The following is a 16,240-nucleotide window of genomic DNA, read 5'->3' as shown; positions in this document are numbered from 1 at the left end:
CAGGAGTCCTTGGCCTCGTATCATGCAATATCGGAACAGTATTGACCTACTGTAATTGTGACCTCGCCGAAGACCAAAGTGGCTTCAATCACATCCACAATTAACCAAGTTATGAGAGCTCCGGGCGAGTTCGGATGTCAATGTTGAGTTTCATCCTGCTCCGAAATAGTCTTGCATTCAGAGAGTAGAACTGTTCACATTCCTTACATAAGTAGTCATGTACAGGTTTTCCTGCGCTTCCTTCTCCCTCAAACGATTTTATCCATACATAAACTAACGGCTGCGTTTTGTTTCGACTCCCTGAATTTCAACCAAGTCTTCTCTGCAAACAAACATGGCTTGGGCAAGGTTAATCAGATTTGTAGACACGAAGGGTATCACGTCTTTTGGAGAACCATGTATTGAGCACGCGGAAGACCTACTTAAGTCACTTGCCAGCCAGACGCTGTATGCTCTGAAGCTCGAGGGCTCAGATCCGTTTGCTCTGTCAGCCCCTGGGGAGAAAGTTCAAGTACAGAGCATACTCGAAGTTCTGAAACCTACGGATGTTCCAATCATCAAATGTATTGGCCTTAATTACATGAAGCACAGTAGGCAATCATTGGCATGTGTATCTTGGGATATTTGATCTAACAACCCCAACAGTTGCAGAGGGAGGCCGCAAACCCCCGCCATTTCCTTCTCTGTTTATCAAATCTTCACCATGTCTTGCGAGATATGACGAAGATGTCCCAATTCCAAAGATAGCACAGGGAAAGAATCTGGATTATGAAGGAGAGCTGGTCAGTTCTGATTGTGTGAATTGCTGCAATATGAACTAACATATCAAAGGCTGTTGTGATCGGCAAAACCGGCAAGAACATCAGTCCTGAAAATGCACTTGAGTATGTTGCAGGCTTCACGCCATCCAATGATGTCTCAGCAAGAACATGGCAAAAAGATCCCGCATACGCAGGAGGTGTGCCACAATGGTGCTTCGCCAAAGGATTCGACAAGTTCGCTCCCATCGGGCCAATGCTAGTTTCGCCATCAGTAGTCGGTGCAGCAGACAATTTGAGACTGCAGACGTTCGTCAATGGAGAACTTCGTCAGGATACGAGTACAGATGATCTGCTGTTCAATGTTCGCGCCATTGTAAGCTTTTTGAGTCAGGGCTCCACGTTAGAAAAGGGAACGGTGATCATGACGGGTACACCAGCCGGTGTAGCGATGGGAATGGCTGAGCCGAAATGGCTTATTGATGGTGATGTGGTGGAGGTTAAAATTGAGCATCTGAGTAGCTGTATCAACAAGATGGTTTATGAATAGAGCGTATGAAGACATCCTATTAACACAATCTAAATGCATGAAACTAAGATATGTCCTTTCCAGATTGCAGAAAGACTTTCGAAAAACATAAGACTCAATCTTAATTTACAAAATATTGCGCTTCATGACACATAATAAAGAGCTTAACAAGCTTTCAAAGTTTACTTAATGTCCTCGTGAGCAGTTCGGAGAGTGAAAAAGGTTGTCCGCCATTACGTGGCGCCGGAGTTGTTGTGAAAACATAAATAGCAGCTTTCGCACCTTCTATTCGATCCGGCTGCAATTCGAGTGTCTTTCTGTAGACTCCTCACCGATTCTCATTACACGATGTCACTTCAACCCATCAACGGTGCCTGCTTGTGCGAGGGCATACAATTTAAAGTGACAGGCTCGCCAGAAAAGGTGTTCGCTTGTTACTGTATTGATTGCTCCAAAGGAGCGGGCGGGCTATATCAACTTGTAAGTCAAAAACCTCTACCTGTAACAACACACTCGCTTATCTCTCCTTCTTAGATGGCAAAGTTCCCGAAAGAGTCCATAAACCTCTGCCAAGGTCAAGACCTCTGCAAAACGTGGATTGTGACCGAGACCACAAGCGGGAAAGACAAGCACAAAGTTTTCTGTGGTCAGTGCGGGTGTACGCTCTGGACTATTCCCATGAACCATGGAGGAGAGAAGATCATCGTCCGGACGTCGTTGTTTGGAGAACAGTAAGTGATGCTCCTTGGTATTCTCCGCTTCCTTTTGTTTTGGCAGCCTCGGAACCAAGCTTACAAGTCCAACTTCCTAGATTCTACTCATGTCAACCCACTGCCGAGTTCTTTGCCAAATTGAGACCACCTTTCCTCGCCCCAATTATAGGAGGGAAGTCATTTGACAATATGCCTGGTGCATAGCAATGGATCTCGTCACAGTGCGTCCAATGTACTTCCGAGCGGAATGGGCTTGGCTTCAGAATTTCGGAAGCCTAATCCTGGTTCCGCTTTTCGGAGGAGGGGTCTCAACCCCATCCCGTGGTGAACGGCGGCCACACCCTCTGGGGGCTCGGGGAGGATCTCCTGATGACTGAGGGTAGCTGGACTAGACCAATGAATGTATTCTGACACGGAATGTACGGATTAGGACAGCTTTCTTTGAATTTCATGTCTACCACGGTGACCTTCTCAGATTTTTCCGTGTAAACACCATATCAACTAGTCAAGTTGTTTGACTTCATTAAAAGTTGTTTCTTATTCCTCCTAAAGGAAGCCTTTATCAATCGTCTACCAGAGAAATGTCTCAAACAGCTACTGCCACTGCTGCCGCTGGCACTGCTGAGAAGCTGTCACTCCCAGCAATGACTGCCGAAGAAGCATTTATGGCTCCTCTACCAGAGCTACACCTTCAACCTCTATGGACTCAGATGAGCAAGATGGTTCCACCCAACCCAAATCCAACATCAGTTCCAATGAAATGGGCATACAAGAAGTGCAAACCTCTGCTCATGGAAGCTGGAGAAATTGTTGGCGCAGAAGAAGCTGAACGCCGGGTTCTCATGCTCGTCAATCCAACGCTGGGTAAGCAATGGCTTCTCTCATATATTAAAGAAATAGCGTCGTTGATAGTTCCATAGATGCACCATACACCACAGACACCATCTATGGTGGTCTGCAGCTGATCCTCCCAAATGAAATTGCACCTGCACATCGCCATATAGCCTTTGCCATGCGTTTCATTATCGAGGGCTCGAAAGGCTTCACTGCCGTAGAAGGCGAAAAGATGTTCATGGAGCGCGGGGATGTTATCTTGACCCCATCCTGGCACTGGCACGACCATGGAAATGAAGGCACAGAGCCAGTGATCTGGCTAGACGGCTTGAACCTCCCGCTATTCAGACATATCCCAGTTAATTTCGCCGAGATGTATAGCGAGAGCAGATACCCAAGCACGTAAGCGAAGTCTGGCCTCCAATATCAAAGGAGAAGGTACTGATCTTGATATAGATACTCCGAATCATACAAATGGCGCCATCCTTGGAAAGAGGCACAAGATGGCTTCGATTCTCAGACAGGACCTCACCGCGTACATCATTACAACAGTGACGGAGCCCCTTTGTCGACCACTCTCGGTGCGCAAGCTGAAATGATCGAAGCTGGTCATCAAACATCTGAAACGCAGGAGTCAATATCATTCATGTATCATGTCTATGAAGGCGTAGGACAAACAACCATTGTCAGCCCAGGAGGGGTTACCGAAGTCATCGAGTGGGAAGCGAACGACACATTCAGTGTGCCTGCATGGTCGAAGATAGCCCATCTGAATAAGAGCGACGAGAATCCGGCGTTTCTGTTTGCAGTACATGATAGACCATTGTTAGATAATTTGGGATTGTATACGAAGGCTGGCCAAGAGAGGAAGCTGTGATGGATTTTCGGTGGTGGCCGTTCCTGTGTAATATATTATTCTTTCTTCGCCGTGTACATTTTCCCTGCTTCGATCGTGGTAGAGGCTGAGACTTGTCTTCCTGCCAGTGTATCTCTTGCTAACATTCAAATGAAGCATTCTTTTCACAGCTCAGTCTGGCGTGACCGAAACGTGATAAAGTTGTTGCAGGGCAACATGTCTACTGGCTACGTTCGCCAGGGTATGAAGTTTCTACGAGGATTTTGAACCGGATCTCTCTAGCAAGGCTACCTTCGTATATCAAAGATGGAAACGTACTGCGCTGAGCTGCGTCAAGCATTGATGAAATTTCGCTTTTCACCCCGCTTGTCTTTCCGGCAATGGATGAAGATCCATATCCTCTTCCCAACTTCTCATCTTCTCATCCCGTTTTCTTTAACAACACTGCATAACGAAACTTTGCGATGCACCTACCTTGCGTCATAACGACGAATGGCTGAGGGAGCAGCCCGTCTCACCAACCTAGCCCGTGCGGATCAGCCAGCCTCACAGCGCAGCGCAGAAAAGCAGGGGGCGGCAGTCCCCCGCAACCAAGGGACCCAACGAACGAACCCCAGGCTTCATGGCGTTGAACTAAGTAAGCCATTCTCGCAAACATTCGATAAGAGCTCGCTCTGATCGAATACAAGCCTTCAAATCCCTGTGCCTGTGCAGATAACCACTGGTTACATTTCACAGGCTCAGAGCGCCGGTCTCCTTCGTTATCCTTGCTGGCAAGGGCCCCAAGTCGACGCTACAGCACAAAAGCCTCTCGATTACCAGATTTCATTATTTGTTGCACGTCGAACATCCCCTGCTCCCCTCTTTGATCCCAACATCTTCCCTTGTTCTGAGATCTCGGTCGTGGTGGCGTGAGCAAGGCTCTGCTTGACTTTGCACCCTAAACCTTGACAAAACTCGCTTGGGCTGAAGCTGAATGTTTGATTTGTGTCTGTTGCATATCGAGCATCCCCTGTTCCTTCGCAGATACCAAGTTTTGCTTCTTTGGCGTTCCAATAGACAAACTCAAGCCAGCACTATGCTTCCGAATCTGGATTGATGCAAGGGCTCACAAGATCGTCAATCCTCGAGCTTATATTTGTTGCATATCGTAGAACCCATGTCGTCTAAATTCTCCCTGTCGATATCTATGATTTTCGATAGCGGGGTGGAGTCAAGGAACCGAGTGGAGGGGTCCGTTGTGGTGAGGCTGAAGCTTGAGAGCAAACCTTCAACAATCTGCGAGTAAAACATCACATCTCCTTGGGTTAGTCCACTGGATTGGTCTTTATATATCTCAGAAGAGAATGAAAGATTGTAGGCTCGCTAGCTGCGGAAAGGATTGCCGGGCAAAAGACTGGAACTTCGTTTCTGGAAGATCCATTCTCGAGAGCCCATCTGAATATTCCACAAACTTTGGAATGTTCACTCATTGCGTACTACATGTTTTCTGCCTCATATGCGACCTTGCAATGGGTTCTACTCAGGTGAACCCTTGGCAGCACCTAGACCGGGATGAGGACTTCAAAGAAAGACATGGCTGACGTGTCAATTTTACTCGCGGAAAAAGACTGTCCACTTATTTTGGAAGTGAATTATTTTATTCTTCATGTTTCGTATCATTTATAGACATGGGAAATCAGCGACCTGGAGGACGTTGGAAAGTGTAAGTAAATGTATAATGGTCGCATCACATGACCAGGCCCAGGCCGACACCAACGTCATGGGCACCCTTGGGCTTGCCAGCACACTATCTCTACATCCCTGGTAAAAACCTAGCCCGGTCTTCCCGCCCTTTCTAGTCTTTCCAAAAGCAGTAATCAAAAGCATCTGTTGCACATCTTACCACCCCTGCAAACCTTGCTACTTTGTAAGCGTGCCACATATTCCAGCTTTGGGACCGCCTGGCTCAATAAGTTTATCTTTGTTGCATATCTGAGACCCCTGCGGATTATATCGTTATTGATTAGCTTGATTCATAGTCTGATTTCTCGTCTTTGTTGCATTTCTCATACCCCTGCAAGTCTGATATTTTGGACCAGAAATGGTACTGGCTTTGTTGGCCATTCGGAGCCCGTCTTGGACCATGATCGTTTGTTCTGTGGTTTCCATTTATTGTAACAACTTATAGTGAACTATGTTAGACATCTCCTCACTTGGTTCGGGAAGAAACTAGGTAGTAGCTGCCAAAGCGGTCACTTAAAGACCGAGTGCTCCACATCGTCCTTTTCAGGATCCACAGTTCCTCTACAACACAAATGCTAGCACCAGCTTGAGTTATACCAGCAAGGCCACTAAACTATCGAACGCGAATTTTGTTGCACATCTTAATCTCTTGGCACTCAATAGCATGTGAAAATCGCAGAATGCCGTTCTGCGAGCTGGACAAGGCAAGGACGGCCGTCGCAGCCTTCGAAAGGGTCAGGCAACGTTTCCAGAATGCCATGTGTTTGTTATGTAACACTGGACGAAAGAAAGACTCAAGTTCTATCATCTTATCTCATAGACGTAATCCATCGATCAAACAAGATCAGGGTCTGCCAGCTGGAAAGGATTGTTTAAAAGCTGTCACGTGAGTTCAGTATCTAGTCGAACCATATCGAGAGGAAAGAACAGCGTTGGAAACACGATTCCGTTGGTCATCCCTCCCCTCTGATCGTCACATGTTGCACTGAGTGGATTTTTTGGCAGCTTTTATCAGTATTCGTGCACTATCGCCAAGGGTCTTCCAAACGGTTGTTCTTCTGGGAGGAGCCGCAGGCGAAGTTGACGAGCATAGCAACTAGCCAGAACCGGTGTCTAGTCGTCTCCATAAATTAAGGTCTTGTTCTACACTATCTACCTCTACTAAGATGCTAAGGCCCTGGTCACCAACCCGCACTATTGCACACCTGGGACTGGACTCTCAAGCCGATGCGTCATCAGACCCTGGAAATACCGAGACACCGGGACGCTACTCTCTACTCAAGCATTATATTTAGAGTATCCTTCTGTAAATGCCCAGAATCAATCGGGGTTTTATGTATCACAGCGAGGCACTGTTTTTTTCCACGGTAAGGTAAGCGAACAACTGTATTTCTTATCTCAACCCCGCTTCTGTTACTCCATCTAACAATCTAAAACTCCAACCCATGACTTTCATCGTTGTATATATATCTGTTCTATCACCCAATTCTAGTCGGTGCTTCTACAAACCCTTCCACCAAGTCGTCCTAGCAATAATAAAGCTCCCCCACAAGATCTGTCCACTCGCCGCACTGGTATTTGCAACGAGTACGTCATACGTATCCTGCTCCGACACCCACTCATCCCTCTCCTCATCCCAAAAACTCGTCGCATACTTGGTCTCAATCTCCACAACGCCAGTCTTCTTTTCTCCTGGCTGAAGGTGTACTTTCGTGAAGCCCTTCAGCTCTTTCTTTGGCCGTCCGATAGATGGATTTCGCTGCGCAACATACACTTGCACCACCTCCGCGCCTGCAATCGAACCGGTATTCTCCACAGTAACGGACACCTTAACGATCCCCAAAGTCGTATTATGTTCAATTTCTAAATCAGAAAATTCAAAAGTCGTATAACTCAGCCCATGACCGAAAGGGAAAAGCACCTCGCGTCTGACAGACTCATAGTACCGATACCCAACATACACATCCTCGCCATAAAGCGTGCGGCCACGCTCGCTCTTGAAGCTGAGGAAGGTAGGGTTATCCTCAAGGATCTTGGGGAAGGAGAGGGAGGTTTTGCCGCTGGGATTGACGGTACCGAACAGGACGTCCGCGATGGCATGACCAGCTTCGTTGCCCCCGTACCAAGCCCAGACCACAGCTGAGACGTCATCTATCCATGGCATGGAAACTGGTGTTCCAGCTTGCAGAACAACTGCAGTATTTGGATTTGCGCGAGCGACTCGGGATATCATTGCGTCGAGATGCCCTGGGAGGGACATGTGCTGTCGGTCGCTGCCTTCAGTCTCCCAATCGGCCTATGTACACGGGTTTGTCAATTTATACTTTCTTAAAATATTTCGGGTAGAAGACAAAGTGAGAACTTACATTGAGGCCAGCGCAGATTATGACTTGGTCAGCACCTTGAGCCAGCTTCACAGCGGATTCAATTTCAGCCTCAGGATCAATTACAAAAGCTCCTCCGATACGGAACCCACCACCACCGAATCTCACCACGCCTCCGGAGCCAAGCGTATTGGTAGGTGCGCTTGAATACTCGACTTTGACATGATATGTCTGTCCCTCCTTGACTGAAATCACCGCCTTCTCTTCTACAGTCCCACAGCCAAAGAAGGCAGTCCCCTGGCGCTGCTTGGTGGAGTTATCTATTACCAACTTTGCATCTACAAAAAGCTGACCTTGGCCATAAACACATAGACCGAGCTCATATTCCCCGCTGATTTCCGGGGTGAAATAGCCTTCTATGTCGGCATACCAAAGGCCACTTGTGTTTGTTGGCACGACGTAATCCATTAGCATGGCATCAGTCTTAGTTATGACCTTCCGATCGACTTGATAGCGTTCAGATGCCGTTGGAGGTTCGTTGTAGACGCTGAAGCTCATACCGTCCTCACCTCCTGCGGTCTTGACTTGTAATCCCAGAATGGGAAGCTCCTTGTGAGAGTAGGCTCCTACTGTGAATGGAACCTTGATGCCCAAGGCTGCTTGGAACCCTTCATATGGTGTGCTGGCATTGTAAGAAGGTAAAGATGCGGACCCACCACCACAAATTGTAGCTATCCTTGCATTCGGTCCAATCACAACTGTCTAGCCCGAAATTAGTGCTGAATATCTACGTAACATTCTAAGATCTTACAGATTTCGTCTTCGAAAATGGAAGTGTTTTGTTCTCGTTTCTCAAAAGCACGATTGAGCTGCTCGCTAATTCTCTCAACAGCGCTCGACTTTCCGGACTATCAATTTCTAGTTCTGGTGCATTTTCGGCTATTCCTGATGCAGCACAGCTGTTGACAAGCTGAAGCACTTCTCTCACTCGCGTATCGATGACGTGTTTTCCAACCTTATTCGTCGTTATTGCATGGCCCAATGCTGTTCCGCGAAACCTCGAAGGACCAGGCATTTCTAAATCCAACCCCGCGTGAATAGCAGTTGAGGTGGAGTAAGTGCCGAACCTGAAATTCGTTAGCAGTAGAATCATATTGCTCTTTCGAGATCTTACCAGTCACTCATAATCAGTCCCCGCCAACCCCATTCTGTCCTCAGCACATTGTTCAGCAACTCTTTACTCTCACTGACATGAATGCCATTGATTTTGTTGTACGAGGACATCATTGCCCCTGGTTTCCCGCCTTTGATAGCAAGCATAAAAGGTAGTAAATAAACTTCCCTCAGAGCTCGTTGTGTGATTCTGACATCGACACGATTTCGCTCATGCTCTTGATCGTTACAGACAAAATGCTTGAGACAAGCAACCACGCCGTTGGCCTGAATACCCTCGATTAACGATGCTGCAGCGAGACCGCTCAGAACCGGATCTTCAGAGATTGACTCAAATCCACGTCCGCCGAGTGGTCCTCTTTGGATATTGATTGTCGGCCCTAAAACAACATGGACGCCTTTTGCGACAGCTTCTGTGCCCACAAGCCGTCCCGCTCGAACAAGCAAGTCACGATCCCAAGTTGCACCTAATGCGGTACCACATGGAAGAACCTGTTCTGTCAGTCATCAATTTTCCTTGAAAAGCCAGAAACTTACTGCTCCCCGGGTTCCAGCAAAGAATGTCTGACCTCTGATTCCATTTGGTCCATCTGAAAGTCTAAGTCCCGGGATGCCATGTTTCGGTAAAGATTTTGTGTGCCAAAAGCTTCCTCCTGAAATTTATCAGCGAATGTGGTCGCACAGAAGGGTTTATTTCAAGTATCAGAGGCAGTTACCTGATAAGAGGTCGATTTTCTCTTTTGGCGACAAATTTGACAGAACATTCTCCACGTCGAGTGCCGCCATATTGTGGAAAAGATTCCAAAGAGAATCTGAATTTTGGAAAGAAAGCAAACAAAAGCTGACTGGGACTACCGTGCAATTGTCAGGACAAAATGGTTCGGGATGCGATTTCGACAGGATGCTACTTCGGTTGGATGAGACTTTTCAGTGCTGGCCAATTACGCTAAATACAAAATCAACAGAGCGCAATCACAGATGCCGCAGATAAAGCGATATACAAACGGAAATGGGGAAGAATTTTGGGGAGAACTCTCCTCAGAAGAAGTCGGAGAGACGGGTTCACCATATCACCCACTTTTGTTCTTTATTGCAAAAAGGCGATCCTCCTCATGATCCATATATATTCGGGTTATCATCGGAGATCTACACAATCATCGGACGACTATCGACAATATTAGGTCTTATCTCCGCTTTGCCCAGACACATCCAAGATAGTCGGAGGACAAGAGACAAATGCCAACTTTCGGAATGCCAAGTAAATGCATTTATAGGAGGTTGGGTTGAAATGGAGGACTCTGTGGCTTCGGAACAGGGGCAAAGAACAAGGTTTGTAATTCTCGGAAGGTTCCCAGTACCTGGAATCTCCTCCACAAAACACGAGTCATGTCTCACTCGATACCTGGCTTCCGATGAAACCCCCTTTTTCCACCAGACTTCATGCCTTGGACCTCTTGGAAGCGCAAATATTGGTGAATTACTGGAGTCACAACCATCTCCACTCCAGATCCCCAGACTCCAAGCCCCAAGCCCCAGAAACTGGTTCTTTGCTAGCAACATATTTAATAGATGGGGCTAACGCCTTCGTTCGGCAACTCCGCCCAGGAGAAAGTCAAATCGAGCACTTCAATAATTGCTTCTCGTCTTCAACTCACGGCTCACAGCTCACTCTCTCTCCCTCTCTTTTCATCCTTAACTCCATCTTCCAACAGCAGCCATGAGCAGTACTAAGGATAAAGATATGCCCGAGACGCATGTTGAGGACGCAAGTCCTCACGTCCTACCACCGGATGTCAACAATGAGATGTCCGTCAGTATCTGGGATACTATCAAAGCCAATCCAAAAACAATCGGCTGGTGTTGTACACTGGCTTCAGGACCCATGGTATACGGATTCGACCTGATTATTGTCAGCCAGGTTGTTGCCATGCCCGCTTTTCAGTATGTTTTCCCTCACATTCCCTAATCGTTGAATCAGCAATGAACATTGAAATGAACAATTGCTGATTGAATACCTTTCCAGGAGGAGTTTTGGAACTCTTGTTGGCACGAAATATATCATCCCTTCCATGTGGCTTGCTCTCTGGAATTCCATGATCCAAGTTGGTGCCATGGCTGGAGCTCTTGTGTCTGGTGGTATATCGGATCGATTCGGTCGAAGGACTACATTTCTCTTCGGTGCCATCGTGACAGCTATCGGTGAGTACATGCAATCTGTATATCACCGGTTCCCAACTAATCATGAGCTGTAGCCACTGCCGTTATTTACTTTTCCGATTACCCCGCCAATAGAGAAAGTAGACGAGTGATGTTTCTCATGGGCAAGATCATCGCTGGACTTGCATTCGGATTGATCACACCCGCATACCTAACCATCATATCTGAAATCTCACCCTCCCGGTTGCGAGGGCCTCTAGTGTCATGCTTCACTTTCTTCACAGTACGCACATCTTCAGTTTGGCTCATCCGTATGTTCACTAACGTATCAGGTCACTGCACAATTAATCGGTGTTGGTCTAGTTCGCTCTCAAGTCAATGATGTCAGCCCCTCTGCATATCATGTAAGATCTCTCCCTGCCAGCCAACACATCACCACATATCTAAGCTCTCAAACAGAGAGTTTTTGCCAGTCAGTGGGCCCTTGCAGGTGTCGCAATCATTGCCGGAATCTGTATCCCAGAAAGTCCCATCTACCTAATCAAGCGCAACTACATGGACAAAGCTCTGCGATCATACAAACGTCTCTACAGCCACGATGACCCAGAAGCCAGGATCGCAGCCCTACAGACCGTCGTTGAACATGAGTTGATGGCCGAGAAGAACCAAGATTCCGTTTCCTACGTTCAATGCTTCAAAGGAACCAACCTGCGTCGAACCCGTATCGTCATCTTCGCCAATGTAGCGCAACAGCTCGTTGGCATGACGTTCATCATCAACATGACATACTTTCTCCAACTCGGAGGAATGGATCCTGCACTCGCGGTCAACATGAACTTGATCAAGCTTGCTATTGGAATTGTTTTCTTGTTCGGTACCTTCTGGACAATGACATGGTTTGGACGCAGAACACTGATGCTGGTGGGGTCAGCTGTTGCAGCCGTCTTCTGGGCCGCTGTTGGTATCGCGGGTTTCTTTTCAAGTCCAGAAGCTCTTCTGTGAGTACTTCCATCACGAACCTCTGCTTCAACAATATGGTAAATTTGAAAACTTGACTGACGTGGGGCATTATCAGATTCATCGGTCTGGGCATGATCATCGTCTATGAAGCATACGCCCTATCTGTCGGCGCCGTCTACCCAGTCGTCGCCTCTGAAGCATCTTCAGTCCGCCTCCGCGCTGTATCAAACAGTATCGGCTTCGTCAGCCAGTTCTTCGCGGCCTGGCTCTTCGGCTTCACAGTACCGTACATGTTCGGTGCCGATGCTGGCAACCTCGGCGGCAAGACCGGGTTCATCTTTGCGGGGTTGAGTATCATTTGTGGTGTCGTCTCATGGGTAGATATTCCTGAGACGAAGAATCGTACGTATGCTGAGCTGGATGAGATGTATGAGATGAACTTGCCAACGAGGCAGTTCAAGAATTTTGTTTGCACTGGTATTCAGGTGCCGCATGTTAAGTCTGAAGATGCTTAGATCGATGTTTAGAAATAAATACTGTATATTTTGATTATTGTAGCGTTTTATTCACATTTTATTGTGTGTTATTCACCTTGGTCCATCATGAGACCTCTGGGACATCCAAAGACCTAGAAGAAGCACTTCAGTTCTTTACATGCCACACAATAATTTGCTCCCGTGAACTAGAAATATATCTCGATATCCACTTCTCCTCCATCAGCTCCACCAACCCGGATCTCTTGCTCCTCATGATCTTTCTCTACCTCATTAATCTTCAAACTCCTCCTCTTTACCCAAACCTCCTCCGGAACCCTCGCAACTCCATTCAAACCCCCAGGAGTCTTACACCACAACCTCCAGCCTACACCAAACAATTCCCACCTCACAACAATCGGCTCCCCCACCGGAGTAGGCACTCTCCCCGCCGCCCACCTCACGCCATCCATCTTGAATCTCGGCGCCACGAGGAATGTCTTGTATCCAGGCGTGACAGGCTCTACGCCTAGCACGAATCTCGATAAGATTGATGTCGGACCAACACTGAAGAGCTGCGCATACGAGCAGAATTGATCTTCGAATGGTGTACCGTCAGGATTCATAAACTCCCAGGTCGTGCCTGTGAAGTGAGGCGAGAATACATCACACATTGGTGCCCATACTGTGCGGAAGATGTGCTCGGCCGAGGAGACGTCGCCAGCTTGTAGGCATGCGAGGATGTGGAACGTAGAGGTGATTGGGGAGATGGTCCGTGGCACGTTTGGAGTATCTTGGGAGAACTGTGTAGGTGAATTGTTGTGTGTACCAGTGTAAAGGGCATTGAGTTTCTGGAGTAGGGAAGCTTGGATTGGCTCGGGTGCAATGCCCGTGGTGAGGAGCCAGGCGTTGGTTTCTTGTTGGAATCCAGTTGGGCGGTCAGCTGTAATCTTGTAGTGACCCGTTTCAGGGTTGAAGAGATGCTTGTTTATGGATTCTGCTGTTCGATTCGCTTGGGATAGATAGATCTGGGCGGCTTTTGGATCGTCTATGGCTGCAGACTGAGCCATTGTAGCGCACTTCCTGAGTACTGCGACATAGAGGACATTGCGTTTTGTAGCAACTCCCGCTTGCTGACCGTTATAATAGTCGTAGTCCATAGCTATCTAGGTCAGCCCTTTTCTTGGAACGGGAGAGCAGTACATACCAGCCATTCCTTCAACCGAGATCAAGCCATCATCGTTCGCCAGCTCCTCCATGAACTTTAAACATCCTTGCATTTGTTCCCAATAAGTAGAAACTAAAAGGTCATCGCCTGTATAAAGCCAGAAATCATACACAGCTAGGATGAGGTACAAAGAATAGCTTGCCGACAGAACTTTGAACATGGTGTCGTCGGCACTACGTTCAAATTCTCTGCCAGGCGGAATTCCTCCTGGTAGAAGACCCGCGGCGCCGTTCCTTGCCGTAGACCTCATCATAGAAGCTTCAATGTTCCCTCTAATATATTCCAGACCTGCTGTTGAGTAATATAATGCCGGTCCTCCAGTGATGATGTCGGCAGTCCACGCATACCGGTCTCGCTTAGCTCCATCAAAAATGTATGGCAGCGGATTCCAATTGATTCCAAAATCGCCCAGTACCGAGGGGTTATTGAGACCGGATGTGTACAGAATCTCGTCAGAATTTGCGGACTTTACTGTGACATTACGAAATCTACAGATCTGATCCTCGCCAGCCCCGAAACCGATTGATCCTTGTGGGAATCCTTGGGGTCCGAAAGAAAGACTTTCTGGTTCTATGGCAGAAGTCAATAAAAGGTTCTTGTTGAATGCGAATGACTAACTTGGTGCATTAGAGGCAGCTGTCTTGAAAGTACCCACAAGCTGGCCATCAATAAAGACCCTGTATACTTCGGTTCCAACACAGACGCATTTGATGTTATACCACTTGCTGGCCTCAATTTTGCGGTTCTTCAACTCTTGAGACTCCAACAAAAGAGGAACCAAAGTCTTCTGTGGCTTATTGTAAAGTCCAAACCACAGTTCCAGTGTGGTTGAAGTGGCGCCTGCATCCACGTTGAGAACGAAGAGGTGGCCGCCAATTGGCTGCATCCTCACACCCCAGCAGAGACCCCCTTCAATGACCATCCCTTCAAACTTCACTTCATAATCCCCCCACCCGCCTCCCCACCCGTAGGCATTGCATCTCTGTGAATCGACTAAAATTCCCATATCTTCTGAAACTTGCCATGGAGGAGGAACAGTCCTCGCAGGAATACAGTTAAGTTGCAACGTACGTGCTCCGTACCCCCAGAGATCTGTGAGCTGGGTATCTGAGCAGGCAAAATATCCCGGAAGTTGGTCTAAAGGCGTGTTCTCGGTAGTCGGCTTGAACGCAGCTAAACTCAATGATATCGAACACGGCTGTTTTGATGCCAAAGTGATTTTCATCCATCTCTGACTTCCTTGGACATGTTTCGCTTCGTAGAAACCAGGCCCACGAATCCTGAATCTGTTCCGCCGCTGTGTGTCTGCTCCGGCTGAGAAAGGGAAAGGCCCATCACCACCATGTCGTTCGATGCCTGGAAAGCCCTCTGAATATGTCAGATCCAGAAGAACGGGTAATGAGGTATGTTGAAGAGTAGCAACTCGAATTACAGGTATACCAGCAACGGCAAATCTAAAGTCAAGAATGAGTGAAGCGGTCTCCTCTTGTCCAGCAACCTGCTTCAAAGTACATGACGATTTTGGCTCATGGTCATTTTCTCGTGATAATAGGACATCTGGAGTTGAAACATTTCCAGTACTCGAATGTACCTTGAAGGGAAGAATATGTTGTGGGATCTCAATAGTGTTCCGATGCTTGTACTTCGTATTGAGAAAAGCCCCGGAGGAGCTGAAAGCCAGACTTGACGACATATGGATTCGGATTTAAAGCGAACACAAATTGGAACAATTATGACGAGACAAGGAATCTTAAACGAATGTCCAATGTCTTCGGCGAAGCCGTCAACGAGGGAGGCTGAACTTCACGGTCGTTCCATTGGTGGGGTTATGTGTTTCCCATTTGCAGTAGGTTCCGGTGGGGTGCTTCCGAGCCCAGACTTTCTGGTGGGTACTGTATGGTGTGCGTTAACGAAGAAGGAAGTCGTATGCACAACAATCCGAACCTAAAATCTGCACCTCTCCACAGTCTCCATCTTTTGGTGCGTTGGTCATCCAACTTTGGGTCAAGGCAGAGCGGGCACAGAGGCCCGGGGTCTTCAGGCGGATACGCCGCAATGTGGGGGAAGCTGGGAAGGCGAATGGTTGAAAGAGAGGCAACATAATGGACATTGGCTCAGTGGTAGCCTGTACGCTTAAATCCAGATTTCGATACTCGAAATTCTTCAGTATGATATAGAAGAATTGAAAATCTCATTGGAAGCTCCCTATTCTGTCATGTCTATCCACTCAACTGCCGAAGACACAGTTTTTTAAGGGACCAAAGCTGAAGCGAGGCACTAACGTTACCTATCTTACAGGGAAGTAGCGTGTTACAGGCTGTTCTTCGCTTAATTACAGGGCATTTCCTCAGAATATTAGCCCCCTGCAGAATAGGTGTTTAGTTTACTAGTTGAAGGGATAGCTAATCCTGTGCACTCTAGACAATCTGAAAAAGTACTCTTGTGTCTCGACTTTTGGAATCAGATTACTAGAAACGATACCCAGAAAAGATCTTTGACAATGGGACCAG

At 47.5% G+C, this 16,240-nt stretch overlaps 6 protein-coding genes across 6 annotated transcripts; 4 read left to right on the top strand and 2 right to left on the bottom strand.

The window, feature by feature from the left end:
• The first annotated feature begins 31 nt into the window (after positions 1-31).
• On the top strand, positions 32-1,348 carry ONS95_014438 (uncharacterized protein). The gene is made up of 3 exons (XM_058508087.1): positions 32-590; positions 646-782; positions 832-1,348. The coding sequence occupies exons 1-3, from the start codon at positions 335-337 to the stop codon at positions 1,306-1,308; spliced, it is 870 nt and encodes a 289-aa protein (XP_058355767.1). The 5' UTR covers positions 32-334; the 3' UTR covers positions 1,309-1,348.
• A 287-nt stretch (positions 1,349-1,635) lies between these two features.
• Positions 1,636-2,204, top strand: ONS95_014437 (uncharacterized protein; the record flags this gene model as incomplete). The annotated part of the gene is made up of 3 exons (XM_058508086.1): positions 1,636-1,767; positions 1,822-2,018; positions 2,099-2,204. 3 exons carry the CDS (start codon positions 1,636-1,638, stop codon positions 2,202-2,204), a joined length of 435 nt encoding a protein of 144 aa, XP_058355766.1.
• Positions 2,205-2,581: 377 nt separating this feature from the next.
• Positions 2,582-3,711, top strand: ONS95_014436 (uncharacterized protein; the record flags this gene model as incomplete). Its single annotated transcript, XM_058508085.1, has 3 exons — positions 2,582-2,864; positions 2,921-3,236; positions 3,291-3,711. The coding sequence occupies 3 exons, from the start codon at positions 2,582-2,584 to the stop codon at positions 3,709-3,711; spliced, it is 1,020 nt and encodes a 339-aa protein (XP_058355765.1).
• A 3,106-nt stretch (positions 3,712-6,817) lies between these two features.
• On the bottom strand, positions 6,818-9,698 carry ONS95_014435 (uncharacterized protein; the record flags this gene model as incomplete). The annotated part of the gene is made up of 6 exons (XM_058508084.1): positions 6,818-7,711; positions 7,782-8,501; positions 8,551-8,866; positions 8,914-9,404; positions 9,450-9,565; positions 9,629-9,698. The coding sequence occupies 6 exons, from the start codon at positions 9,696-9,698 to the stop codon at positions 6,917-6,919; spliced, it is 2,508 nt and encodes an 835-aa protein (XP_058355764.1). The 3' UTR covers positions 6,818-6,916.
• A 931-nt stretch (positions 9,699-10,629) lies between these two features.
• On the top strand, positions 10,630-12,544 carry ONS95_014434 (uncharacterized protein; the record flags this gene model as incomplete). Its single annotated transcript, XM_058508083.1, has 6 exons — positions 10,630-10,853; positions 10,936-11,111; positions 11,165-11,352; positions 11,402-11,473; positions 11,529-12,067; positions 12,145-12,544. The coding sequence occupies 6 exons, from the start codon at positions 10,630-10,632 to the stop codon at positions 12,542-12,544; spliced, it is 1,599 nt and encodes a 532-aa protein (XP_058355763.1).
• A 21-nt stretch (positions 12,545-12,565) lies between these two features.
• ONS95_014433 (uncharacterized protein) lies at positions 12,566-15,938 on the bottom strand. The gene is made up of 3 exons (XM_058508082.1): positions 14,349-15,938; positions 13,710-14,300; positions 12,566-13,664 (listed from the first exon to the last, which is right to left on the bottom strand). Exons 1-3 carry the CDS (start codon positions 15,421-15,423, stop codon positions 12,712-12,714), a joined length of 2,619 nt encoding a protein of 872 aa, XP_058355762.1. The 5' UTR covers positions 15,424-15,938; the 3' UTR covers positions 12,566-12,711.
• Positions 15,939-16,240: the final 302 nt, after the last annotated feature.

The sequence above is a fragment of the Cadophora gregata genome, assembly GCF_030347475.1.
Source record: "Cadophora gregata isolate MNR1 chromosome Unknown scaffold_9, whole genome shotgun sequence".
Classification (NCBI taxonomy): domain Eukaryota; kingdom Fungi; phylum Ascomycota; class Leotiomycetes; order Helotiales; family Ploettnerulaceae; genus Cadophora; species Cadophora gregata.
Note: the sequence above shows the minus strand (reverse complement) of the source record. Positions and strands in the feature narration are given on the sequence as shown.